Source organism: Phocoena phocoena, chromosome 9, assembly GCF_963924675.1.
Source record: "Phocoena phocoena chromosome 9, mPhoPho1.1, whole genome shotgun sequence".
Classification (NCBI taxonomy): domain Eukaryota; kingdom Metazoa; phylum Chordata; class Mammalia; order Artiodactyla; family Phocoenidae; genus Phocoena; species Phocoena phocoena.
Window position 1 is genome coordinate 33062184 of NC_089227.1, and position 14215 is coordinate 33076398.

A 14215-nucleotide genomic window follows, 5' to 3' on the forward strand; every position below is an offset into this window, starting at 1 on the left:
AAACCCACAATGAGATATCACCTCACTTCCATCAGAATGGCTATTATACAAAGACAAGAAATTACAAGTGTTGGCGAGGATGTGGAGAAAAGGGAACCCTTGTGCACTGCTGGTGGGAATTTAAATTGGTGAAACTACTATGGAAAACAGTATGGAGATTCCTCAAAAAATTAAGAATAGAACTATCATATGATCCAGCTATTCCAATCTGGGTATTTATCTGAAGAAGTCAAAACCACTAATTTGAAAAGATATATGCACCTCTACATTCATTACAGCATTATTTACATCCAAAAATATATAAAGCCAAGATATGAAAACAATCTAAGTGCCCACCGATGGATGAATGGCTAAAGAAGATGTGGTATACACACACACACACACACAGGAATACTACTCAGCCATAAAAAAGAAAAAAATCTTTCCATCTGCAGCAACATGGATGGACCTTGAGGATATTATGCTAAGTGAAATAAGTCAGATGGGGATAGACAAATACTGCATGATTTCACTCATATATGGAATATTTTTAAAAAGCAAAATAAATGAACAAACAAAGCAAAACAAAAAACTAACACATAGATACAGAGAACAGAGTAGTGATTACCAGAGGGGAAGGGAATGGGAAGAGGGTGAAATGGGTGAAGGGGGTCAACTGTGTGGTGATGAATGGAAGCTAAACTTTTGGTGGTGAGTATGCTGTAGTATACAGAAGTTGAATTATAATGTTTTGTTATAATTATAATGAAACTTATATAACATTATAAACCAATGTTACTTCAGTTAAAAAGAAAAAGAAATGTAATCATTTAATAGACCTATACTGGGTGCCCACTAGTATGAAGTTCTAGAAATAAATACAGTCAAGAGCAAGATAAGAAGTCCCTATTCATGAAGAGTTTACATTCCTGTGTGAGGAGACAGACAACACACAAAGAAAAAGAATTTTAGGTTGTTTTATGTGCAAAGTAAACAGGGTGATAAGTCATGGAATAACTGGTGGGTAAAGGTGAGTTGGGAGAGCTAGTGAAGATAAAAAGAGTGATTAAGAAAAATTTCTTTGAGGAAATGATATTATGGCTGGGATCCAAAAGGAGAAATGGAGCCAGCCATAAAAACGCAAGAAGAAGAGCATTCCAGGGACAGAGAACAGCAAGTAGTAAGGTCAGAGGCAGGAAAGAGCTTAGCATGTTCCCAGAAGAAAAGAAGTCCAAAGAGTTATGAAATTATGAGGCTGGAGAATTTGGCATATCATAGGGCTCTTAGCTATGGTGCGTTGTACAGGTTTTCTTCCAAGAGAAACATAAGACCATTTAAGCGTAGAATGTTCTTATCTATTCAACTTTTAAAAATATTAGTCTGGGTCCTCTGTGGAGAATGGATGGAGGTTACAACAAAGCAAAACAGACAGTTTACTTAGGAGGTTATTGCAGTGGTCAAGGTGAGAAGGATGGAAGCTTGGATGTAGATGGTAGAAGCTGATTGCCAAGAAGTAGACAGATTCTAGATATATTTTGGAAATACAACAACAAACAAGAATTGCTAATGTAATGGATGTGAGGAATGCAGGAAGGGAAGAAAGTAAGGATAACTCCTTAGATTTTGTTTTCAGCAACTAAGTGAATGGGGTGCCATTTACAGATGTGGGAGACTGAGACAGGGACAGATTTGCAGGAGATATCAAGTGTTTTGATTTAGACATAAGTCTGACATGCATATTAAACATCAAAGTGGTTATCAAGTAAGAAGTTGAAAATGAGAGACGGAGGTGCTGGAGAGGGGTATAGGCTGGAGATGGAAATTTGAAAGTCACCAGCTTATAGGTGGCAATTAAAACAAAGTATTGGCTGAGATCATCCACAGGGACACAGAATAAAGTATAGATAAAAAAGAGGACAAAGGACTGAGCTCAGGGACTCTCCAAACATGGTAGAGTTTAAGATGAAGGCAAAGAGCCAATAAAGAAAGCTGAGAAGTGGCCAATGAGGTAGTTGGAAATCCAGGAGAGTTAAGTACCAAGAAAAGCACAGAGGACCATACACTTGAGTCTCATTATTCCCAGATTCTGTGTTGGCAAATGTGCCTGCTCAATGAAATTTATTTGTAATCCAAAAATCAATTTTTGTTGTTTTCATTGTTATTTATGGACATGTGTAGAGTGGCAAAAATTTTGAGTCACCCAACACAGGTACTCCCAGCTCAGGCTGAACAAGGCAACACTATGCTTTTTTGTTTGTGCCCTCATACTGTAAACAAGTGTCATTTTTGTCATCTAGGTAGTGGCAAGTTTTTCTAATTTTTGTGCCTTTTGTTGATGTTTTCACTGTTTAAAACGACTCTCAAGAAGCATGCTGAAGTGCTGTCTAGTGTTCCTAAGTCCAAGGAAGCAGTGATGTGCCCTATGGCACATGAAAATACATGTGTTAGTTAAGCGTCGTTCAGACATGAGTTATAGTGCTGATGACCGTGAGTTCAATGATAATCGATTGATGAAAATGTTGTGACTGGAGGTTCATAGAAACCAGGAAGCAATGGTTCAGTATTTGCTCATTCAGTGTTCATGATGACTTTAATAGAACATAATTATTACAATAACGATAATTGACTGTTTTCTAATAAGAGGGACTGTTCAAGGACAGCATAGAACACTATAGGTTTAATAGAAATCTTACTGAACTTTTTTTAATGTTGTGGGGAAAATGTTTGCAATATTGTAAGAGAAAACTGGGTTAAAGATCAAATGTAAAGGAGAAAATAAAGACTTGTACACCGAAAATTACAAAATATTGTTGGCAGAAATTAAGGAAGATCTGAATAAATGAATTGGAAGACTCAATGTTGTTAAGATGACAATCTTCCCAAATTAATCTATAGATTCAATTAATCCCTGTCAAACTCCCAGCAGGCTATTTTGCAGAAGTTGAAGAGTAATCCCAAAATATGTGTAGAAATATATGTGGAAATGAAATGTCTAAAAAGAAGATTGAAGTTGGGGGACTTTCATTTCCTGATTTTTAAAAATTTATTTATTTATTTATTTAAACTCTAATAAAACTATAGTACTCAAGGCAGTGTGATACCAGCATAAGGATAGACTGTCAATAAATGCAACAAAAATGAGAGAACAGAAGCTAGCCCTTACATTTATGGGCATGTGAATTTTAGCAAAGGTGCCAAGGCAATTCAATGTAGAAAAAATAGTTTTTTCAAGAAACAGTCTGGGACAAATGAAAAAAAGAAGTGCAAAGAAGAAGTGAGGCCCTTACCTCACAACAGTCACAAAAATGAACTCAAAATGGATCATAGACCTAAGTGTCTGAGCTAAAATGTTGAAATTTCTAGAAGAAAATGTAGACGAGAATCTTCACGATCCTATGCAAAGAATTCTTAAATCCAAAAGGAAAATCCATAAAAGAAACACTTGGTAAACTGTACCTAATCAAAATTTAAAACTTTTCTGTTTCAAAAGAAATCTTTAAGAAACTGAAAAGACTAGCCACACATTAGGAGAAAATATATGCCAATCATATATCTGACAAAGAACTTGTATCTAGAATTTACAAAGAACTTTCAGAATTCAACATTAAGACAAACAACACAATAAAACAGGCAAAATATCTTAATATGCGCTTCACCAAAGAAATATATGAATGCTTAAAAAGTATATAAAAAAATGCTCATTAGGGAAATGCAAATTAAAGTCACAATACGATACCACGTCATACCTACACAACAGCTATAATAAAAAAGACAATAACAAGTGTTGGTGAAGATGTGGAGAAACTGGAACACTTACACATCGTGGTGGGAAAGTAAAATGATATATCCACTTTGGAAAACAGTTTGGCAGTTTCTTAAAAGGTAAACATAAACTTACCACGTGACCCAGCAATTCTACTCCTAGGTATCTACCCAAGAGAAATAAAAACATATGTCCACACAAAGATTTATATATCAGTGTTCATAGATTATTTTTAAATAGCAAAGAAATGGAAACACTCCAGAAATCCATCATCTGGTGAACAGATAAACAAAATATGATATATCCTTGCAATGGATTATTATTAAGCAATAAAAAGGAATAAACTACTGATATACATCATAACATGGATGAACCTCGAAATCATTACACTTAATAAAAGAAGCCAGGTGCAAAACCCTACATGTATGTTTCCAAGCACATGTAATGTCTAAAAAATGCAAAGCTTTAAAGATAGCAGATAAGAAGTTGCTTGGGTCTGGGGTGGAAATGCGGATTGATTGCAAAGGAGGAATCTTATTTTCAGAATAATTGTCTGATAAGTAAGACAAAGGCACAGACAACATTAAAACATTAAAATTACATAAAACCATGAGTCATTGTATTTGGAAAATAGGTAAAATAAAAATTTTCAGTTCTTGATTATTATAGATGTAAGAGGTATTATCTTATCCCCACCAAAAAAGTTATATAAAACAAGGTTTCCCAGAAATGTGTTCATCAAAACATTAGCTCAGCAGGATGTTTAGTTTCCATAGTCAAACAGGTTTGGAAAACTTTGATTATATTGAGCCTTAAGTATGCTTATCTGTCCTAAGTGTATCCAAGGAGGCTGTCATATACAGTGTTTTCTGAACCATTTTGACTATGGAACCCTCCTTCACCATATACCTCAAATATTTCCAAAACAGTACACTGGTTTGAGAAACAACAGCATAACAAATACAACATTATAAACGTTAAGAATGTTTCCTTATAAGTTTAGTAATCTCTTAATAACCATACATAGATTACATAGACATACCTTATTCTCCCTTTTATTATCTGTTTTTAAGATAGATGCCCCTATTTTTAAAAGTTCCAAACTTTTTTGTAAGAAACTCATACTTAATGATTATAACATCAGAACCCTGCTTTAATATTGTAAGACTAGAATTCAGCAGAAGGCAGTTCCTGGATCCTAATCAGGAATTTTTAAAAGATGCAACATAAATACACTTTATGTAAAAAGTGCTAAAAAATAGAAACTTTCCCTCAAAGAAAGTTGAGACTACAGCAAAGCACAACTTGAGGCAGCATTATTCACACTGTAGTCCAGAGCAGCACTGTCCAATAGAATGTTCTGTGATGAAGAAAATGTTCCATATTTGTGCTGTACAATATGGCAGCCAGCCATATGTGACTTGAGCACTTGGCAAGTGACTGAGAATGAGAAACTGAATTTTCAATTTTATCTAATTAATTGAAGATTAAGTAGTCACATGAGGCTGTGGCTAACAGTGTGGAAGGTCAAGAATTATGGCCCAGAGGGTGTCACTACAATGTGATGGATGTCTCTTGGGGTTGCGTAGGATGGAGGCTTCATTTTTTGGGGAAAAGATTAAGAGATCACTTAGGTCTGATAAGACTCTGTTAGTTTCAGTGAGACACTACTGAAATCCAGCGAATATACTCAGTAAGTTTGCATTTCTCTAACAAACTCAACACATGTGACAAAGTAAAGCATATTGCTTAATATACAAGCCAACAAAAACAAAATGTCCCTATAAATTATCTATTTCAGACTTTACAATTTGTAGTCTGAATACAACTTTACTATAATAGTCTGAATAATTAGTCTCCAAAATTAGCCTGAATAAAACTTTACTCTTTTTATTTATTTTTTAATTTTACTATTTGTTGCACACATCTTCCTGGCTTTTAAAGTTTACAGAAGTGGCATTTTTCTGTAAGTTTTGTAAGAAAAAATTTTAAAAAGGAAAAAGTAGTCATTTAACCTCTAGGTTATGTACCTTCAGTTCTAGGAAACAAAATTTATATAAAAATGCAAATCCCAAAACAACATTTCTATTGATGACAATTTTGTCAAAACTGAAAGCATATGAACTTATATACCTTTCAAGTAGAGAAAAAATTATAGTTACACAATTATAATTGTGTAATTATATTTTCTATACCAAACAAAAGAAGAGGACATGTTTGCTTTACTCATTTATATGCAATATTAATGATCAAACATTTCAGCTTTCTTCCTTATAAATATTGAATAAAGCAGCATGCAATGAATATGATATTAACATTTCATTTGGACTTACACAATCATATCTTCATTCACCTTCTCTTGAGACTGAGTACAGTTCCAATAATTTGCTGTAAAAAAGTTTTTTTAATTATAAAGGAAATTAATAAATTTATAATTGGCCATGATGTCTTTTATACATAGCCCTCCAAACCAAATATGGTCCCTTCTCAAGAAAATGGACTTAATGACTACACACTGGTTAATGATCATCTTATTTTCTATTCTTTAACCTAAAATTTGAAATTGTTCTCTCCGGTCTCAAGAAGCACACATGCAACATGAAAAATTATAAGGAAATATTAACCATGTAGCTCATAAGTGGAAAGAATTCTTTAGGACATCTCTGATTTCAGGTAACAGGTACGTAAGTAATAGTAATAGAATTTTCCTTTCCTGTCAAAATGATGCATTTAGAATTCAGTTTGAGATACTCCAGGGAGTAATTTAGAAAGTCCAAGAAAAGCAAGAACACAAATGAAAGTTGTAGAGGTAGGAGTCACAAGAAAAATTTAAAAGAAGCTCATCGAAATTTGTTGGGTATAACAAGGATAGCAACATCATAAAATGGTATTTAAATAATCCTTGGTTTACCAGTTTGCAATGTAAACTCTTCTATATATATTCTAGCAAAATCTACTTCATACATTAATTAGTATACCAAGGTTGTAATTTTACCAGAAGCACAAAACAGTGGTTGATATCAACTATCATAATTTTCTTTCTTAATTGGCCATAATAAACATTTGTAATAAATTGCAGACAACATGTTCTTCGTATCTTACATAACCACAGTATCATCACATATGATGATGTCTATGATCTTTATTTATGTGCAAACAATCATTTTTCCTTTGTTCCATTTTTGGAATTGTGGCAGGAAGCATTTTTAAAGCAGCTTATCACAAATATCAGAATTGACATAGAAGTATTAAAACTCAGTAGAAAGTTTTAATGAAATTTAACTGAGTTAATAAAGAGAATACATATTGTTTCTAAAAGTGGTTCCTACAGTCACACTAAAATGACATAATGTCATTTTGGAGATTATATTAATAGACGTAGAATGTGCAGAAGTTCGGTGCTGGCATAAAAATGGGCCTCTGATCAATATGATAGTTACTATTCATATTTTCAATGGTAGGAGCAAAAAAATCTTCCTCTGTTATTCTTTAGAAAACAAATGCTAGAAGGTTGACGACATATGCCTTAATATCTTCACTTCTCTTTAATAATGTTATACCAGTAATATCCATACATTTATCTAAATCTTCATCAACCTCTTTATGTGTTCATTACATTTGAAAAAACACACAATGAAACTCAAGAAACATGGAGAAGGCTTAAACAAAAACAAAATTAAAATTCAGTAGTATCAGTCAGGTATGTATTGACTATTCTATCTAAAACTGACAAAGCAATCAATTATAGAGCAAACCTAACCAAAGGAGTACTCCTAAACAGACTGCCTTAGGTTGCTAGGTTTATTCTTTCTCCCTCCTGCCCTCCTTCCCTCCCTCCCTCCTTCCCTTTCTTCACTCACTCATTCACAGAGAGAGAGAGAGAGAGAGAGAGAGAGAGAGAGAGAGACATATTTAGCAATCAATAAATATCTGCTCAATGAATTGGCAGTTCCATTTGTTTAACGAAGTGGCATCGTTACCTTCTGTCATTAAAATATCAAAAAATTAATAACTGTGTAGACAGGAAGACACATGGAAGATGGAAGCTATGGATTTATTCACCTAAACAAGACTAGGGCATTTGAAAAATTAGGCTTTGGGTGGAAAATAAGAGGGTATGAATTAGTATTTAAAGTCAAATAGGGGGCTTCCCTGGTGGCGCAGTGGTTGAGAGTCCACCAGCCGATGCAGGGGACACGGGTTCATGCCCCGGTCTGGGAAGATCCCACATGCCGTGGAGCTGCTGGGCCCATAAGCCATGGCTGCTGAGCCTGCCCGTCCCGAGCCTGTGCTCTGCAGCGGGAGAGGCCACAGGGCACAGACGGTCTCCAGCCTGCCAACTCACCTTACAGATTTTGGACTTGCCAGCTTCCATAATTGTGTGAACCAATTTCTTAAAATCTGTCTCTCTCTCCCTCTCTCTCTACATAAACACACACACAGACACACACACACACACACACATTGTATTGGTTCTATTTCTTTGAAGAATTTTGACAAATACAGATTTTGGTTCTTTGGTCCCTGGCAATACAGAAGTATAAAGGACTTAAATATTATATAGATATTGTTTGACAAGAAAATAATCTGTATTATGAGTTTAATGTTTGTTTTATTTAATGCTTTTGAGTCCCTATAGACTATAGCAATATAGAATATAGAAAAGTATAGAATAAAAGCAATATAGAAATAAAAGCAATATAGAAAAGTAAATATTGTACTCACTTGTGTTGGTTTTGACTAGACATCCACTGATAAGGCTGTCACTCATTTCTCCTAAAATCAGTGACATTACAGGAAGACAGGCCCCATTTACTAGTGATGCTAGTAATCCTAGGATCATGAGTGTGATGTCCAGTCCATCAGCAAAGCGAAACTGAGGAAAACAAATAAAACATGGTAGCATGACAGCTGTTAAAAACAAACACCAAAAACCAACCTACAGTTTTTGCCATCAAGTAAATGTTATTTTACAAATTAAGAGGGCAAATAAATGTATAAGATCATGGATAAGTATTTATATATAAAGTAAAAAAAAGCCCCTGATCTTAAAGATTTACAATGTACTTTGGAGAAACTATTGAAAAATAAGGTAGAAAAATCAGTACAAATTGTAGATCTGTGACACAAGTCAGGTCAGTTGTGCATATAAATCAGAAACTTCCTTCCATTTGGTTGATTCTGAAATAAATTATGATATTTGAAAAGTCTGTAATGACAATATCTTGGCTTAATGAAATATCTTGCCTTATGAAAGTTGATCTTCAAATTTTCAGTGCCCTAGGTGTATCAACGTAACATCAATGACACAACTAAGTGCAGAGAACAGTAACTATCTAGTAAAAATTAGTTCACCAAATGTAATGAATCGTATTTTTCATCCTTATTTTAAATTCCTCAAATTTTTTGTATCCAGGACAACATCTATCCTGTAAGTAAGGGTCTATGATAATTTTAAGGCTGTTTGGAATGAGAAAGGAATGCCTGAAGGTCAAATAGTGAACACTTTGTATTCTATGCTATAATGGGTCCCTACAGCACTATTCCAAAACCAAAACATGAACAAAACTTGAAAAAGTGGATTACTTATCTTACTGAGAGAGGTCAAGATAAAACATATAAGGTATTGAAATAAAATTAGATTTGAATAGCAGCAAAAGGAACTTAGTACATATTTTATGAATGGATATTGAGAAAATTTCATGTTTTTCCATTCACTCATGCAATAGCTAATAAATATTTATGGAGTAACTGCCATAGCATTGTACTCAGTACTACAGACGATAAGAAGGTATCTGCTCCTCCACCTTCCCCTAGAATAGTGTGTTATCTCCTTGATAAAGCTTGTCATGCTCTGCTACTTTCCAAGTTTTTAAATTTTTGACTTTTGAAAAAACAGGCACTGCTGCCTATGTATTTCTAATGACAATGACAACCAGGCTGACATAGAGATTAGGGTCGGTGGAGGTGATGTTTTAGGAACACGTCTGAAAATGTTCCTTGAACATAGTCCCAAAGAATTGTGCTGCCACACTTTTTGATGCATAGGATTTATAAAATATTTATGTGATTTTTTTTATTTTAAAAGGATTTATAACATTTTAAAAATAATAAAAGCAACTCATTTCAATGTATTATGATTGGAAAATACTGAAATGTAAACATACAATAGGAAGAGTCACTCATAATTCCCCACTACTGAGAAATAACCTCTGATAACATTTATGCAGCACACACACACACACTTGCCTGCAAACACATACACACATATACATGCTTTTTTGGGCAAAATTGGATCATTGTATGGATATTATGTTATTTTTATTATCTCTTATTGTGGAACTTATGGGTTATTTATATATATTGATATTTTTCCTATTGGAAATAATAGTTTAATGAATTCTTTTCTTAAAATTCCCCTTTTCCCCAAATAGATGTAAATTATCAAACAAAAACAACCATTCTATGCACTTCTGACAATTCTCTAAAATTTTCTGATACATAGACATATTTTCTAACTAATTTCACTTACTTTCTCAATAGGTCCAACAACTTGCTGTCTTACTTTGGGCAGTTCTTGCAGTTTTCTGGAAAACAAATGTTTACAATGGAAAGATTACCATGTGAATATAATTTGCAAAATTTTCTAATTAAAATTGTGTTGAAGTGTCAAATTTCACACATTGGTAACCAGTTCATATCAACACTGACATTTTAAAAGCAAACTTAATGATAGACAGTACAAAGATTTTTAGTATAATCACTGGGAAAGTTTAAGTCATCACTGGTTGTCTCTACATTATTTAGGTAACAACTGAAAACACACATCTGGAGTAGAATTTTTTTTTTATTGTGATAAAAGACACATAACATAGAACTTACCATCTTAACTATTTTTAAGTGTGTAGTTCAGTGGTATTAAGTACAATCGCACCGTTGTGCTACCTTCACCATCACCCACCCATAGAACTCTTATCTTGCCAAACTGAAACTCTATACCCATTAAATAACTCATCCCCCATAGCCATTGGCAATCATCATTGTACTTTCTGTCTCTAGGAATCTGACTTCTATAGGTACTTCATTTTAGTGGAATCATACAGTATTTTGTTTTTTTTATGAAGGGCTTATCTCGCTTAGCATAATGCCTTCAAGTCTTATCCATGTTGTAGCACATGTCAGAATTTTCCTCCTTTTTAAGGCTGAATACTATTCCATTGTGTGTGTATATATATATATATCCCACACTTTGTTCATTCATTCACCAGCAATGAACACTTAGGTTTCTTCTACTTTTTGGCTATTGTGAATAATGCTGCTATGAATATGGGTATACAAATATCTCTCTAAGTCCTTGTTATCAATTCTTTTGTATCCAAGAGTAGAAAAGCTGGATCATGTGGTAATTCTATTTTTAATTTCTTGAGGAATCACCATACTGTTTTCCATAGTAGCTGCATCATTTTATATTCCCACCAACCCTGCACAAGTGTTCCAATTTCTCTATATCCTCAACAATACTTCATATTTTCTGTTTTATTTTATTACTATATTTTTAATAGTAGCCTTCCTAATGGGTATGAGGTGGTAGATTAGAATTTTCAAACCCTTTGTAACAAATTACTCAAGAGCAACTGAGAGGTTTAAATGAAAGAAGTTCTATTAAACACACATTAAACAAATGTACTGAGAATTTGGTCCCCCATTGAAAATTTCATTTCTTAGCTCACATTTCAAGGAGTTCCAGATGAAGAATGTAAATTTTTGTCCATTGATTTCAGAAAATCTGTAATCTGTCAATTATACACACACACACACACACACATACATATAAGATTATGAAACTTTAAAAGAAGGGTATAGGGGATCAGATTAAATTTTCCAAGAGAGACGTCACAGAAGGATGAACTTCCAAGTCTTTTCTTCAGCTTTATAACATATTGTTCTGGTGGCTTTGATAAATGACAAGTCACTTAATTTTATTCCATCTGAAGTTAATAATTTACTTATGTATTGGGTCAGCTTTCTCTGAGATGATTCATAGATGACAAAAAAATATTCCTTCAAGATTATAAAGGCTACAAGCCCTTCTCCCTACCCAGATGTGGATTTTAAAGCTTAAGACCTAGTAAGTTATCTTGTTTTGATAAATTTTGTTTCAGGAATATTAAATAACTAGTGATCTAGAGGGGTTCACTACTGTTTTACAGTTTATACATCAAAACATAACACAATTATTATGGTAAAAGTGGAAATTAAAGATTTTAAATCATTTCCATTTTAAATCTCTAAATTAATGAATTATAGGTGTAGGAAATTTTATAACACACATATGAACACACACATAGACACCTATTTACTGAAAAAATAATCAGAATCCAATATTTTGTTATGTACCACATGGAATGAAGGATTCGTGGAGAACTAAAACATAAATATTCAAGTATTTTCTCTCTATATGCTGGTAAACTATAAGAAATTCAGAAGAATAAATATCTGAAGTAAATACTAAATCAGTAAATCCTGTAGCTATTACACTTCCTAAATTTACTATTAAACCACTTGTAACACTGATTATGTTGAAGTCCAGCAAAATGCAAACAGCCCTGCTATTTTTGGAAAAAAAGTATAAACATTTTTGCTACAGCTGAGAAAAGGGTAAGGTGTATTTGAAGTTGCAGAACAGCTTTTGTAGAATTTAGGCAAAGCTTACCTATTTCTCTGATAATTTTCTTGCATTTCTTCAACTCTTTCAGAATTTGCCATCTTATTTACAATGTAACGCTTCTGAAATAAAATATTAACAAGTATATCATGATGATGTGAATTTTTATCACTTAGTCGATATAAAGCATTCTTTACATCCCTAACAGCGTCTAAAAAAGCATGCTTCTGAATTTCACCCTGCCCCCCACTCCAAATGAAGTTTCTGGTTACCTAACTCACCAACTCAGAGTTTTTTATGAATTTATAACTTCTTTGCTTAACTCTGGGCTTAGATTTGGAGCTAATAAAATTCTAGAAATGGAATAAAAGGAGGAAATCCAGACTCCATGAAAAATGCATGTTTTCCCAGAACATTAGATTTTATTCCTATTCTGACCCTGATTTTATTGTTACTGATGAAAATCTTTAAATTAACTATTGCTTAGTTTTCTCTGTAAAAAAACTGATGCAGTAGTTTCTGTTAGCCAGCAGCTTGAAGGACTAAAGTTTTTAGTTCACCAAATATAAGGCAGTTAGAGCTTCTACCATATATGAATTAACCGCTCTTAAAAATTAGAATAGTAAAAAACCTCATTATTAAAATTATATTAAACATAATGTCTTATTCCTTTAGATGATACTTTAGGATCTTAGCTTGTCTTAAGTTGCAATTATCAATATAAACTATCATTTCATTGCAAACATGCAGAGATGTTTTTGCCTCAATCTGATTTGTTAGACCATGTAACATATTACCTATATTAGGATGATTATAACAAATACAAATTTAAACTCTAGAGTGAAATTAGTAATTAATTAAATACTTCCTAAGCCTTTGTAAAAACCTGTAAAATACACTTTCAAATAGTATGTTTCTCCATGAAGAAATGATCACAATGAGTCAGAAATGGTTTTAGCACTTGAGAAGAAGACATGATACATATACATTGGCATATGCTTCCTGTTTTGGAAACCAATGGTCATAACTTCATACAAGAAATCTTCATAATTGCTGTACTGATGTTATACCATCTCCTGTTATTTAACGTATATGTAAGTAATTAAACACTATCAATCATTACACTTTATAGAAATTAACAGTTATATAATAAAACTCATAAATTCATAAAAAGGAACCAAAACAATTTAGGCCTACCTTGGTAAGTGCATGATCTCTTCATTTACACCAAAATTATGTGTAATTTCCCCCCTCAACAAATAACTAACTGCTCTTTCAGAACCGTGTTTTGCTAAGCTTATTTTCTGATCACGCCTTAATATCTGATTACAACAATGGTGAATTTCCAGGTAAAGCACATTGTGTTCTTGTCATACTGTACTTGAGTAACAAAGTGAGCAAAGAAAATTCATTGAGGCAAATAAACACTCTTTTTTTTTAATTAAAAAATTTTTTTTAGTTCGTTACAATTTAGATTTATTTATTTTTAGTTCTCAGATGGCTTTTCTTTTTGAAAATTTTTTATCGTTATTTTTTATATCTTTATTGGAGTATAATTTCTTTACAATGTTGTTAGTTTCTGTTGTACAACAAAGTGAATAAGCTATAAGTATACATATATCCCCATATCCCCTCCCTCTTGAGCCTCCCTCCCATCCTCCCTATCCCACCCTTTTAGGTCATCACAAAGCATCTAGCTGATCACTCTGTGCTATGCAGCAGCTTCCCACTAGCCAACTATTTTACATTTGGTAGTGTATATATGTCAATGCTACTCTCTCACGTTGTCCCAGCTTCTCCTTCCCCTT

The 14215-nt window shown here is 33.2% G+C and overlaps 1 protein-coding gene across 1 annotated transcript in view; it reads right to left on the reverse strand.

The window, feature by feature from the left end:
- Window positions 1-12508, reverse strand: part of ABCB5 (ATP binding cassette subfamily B member 5) — a 108222-nt gene extending 95714 nt beyond the window's left edge. The window contains 4 exon segments of the mRNA XM_065883968.1: window positions 6076-6130; window positions 8468-8618; window positions 10275-10329; window positions 12456-12508. Coding sequence (XP_065740040.1) covers window positions 6076-6130; window positions 8468-8618; window positions 10275-10329; window positions 12456-12508 — 314 coding nt within the window.
- Window positions 12509-14215: the final 1707 nt, after the last annotated feature.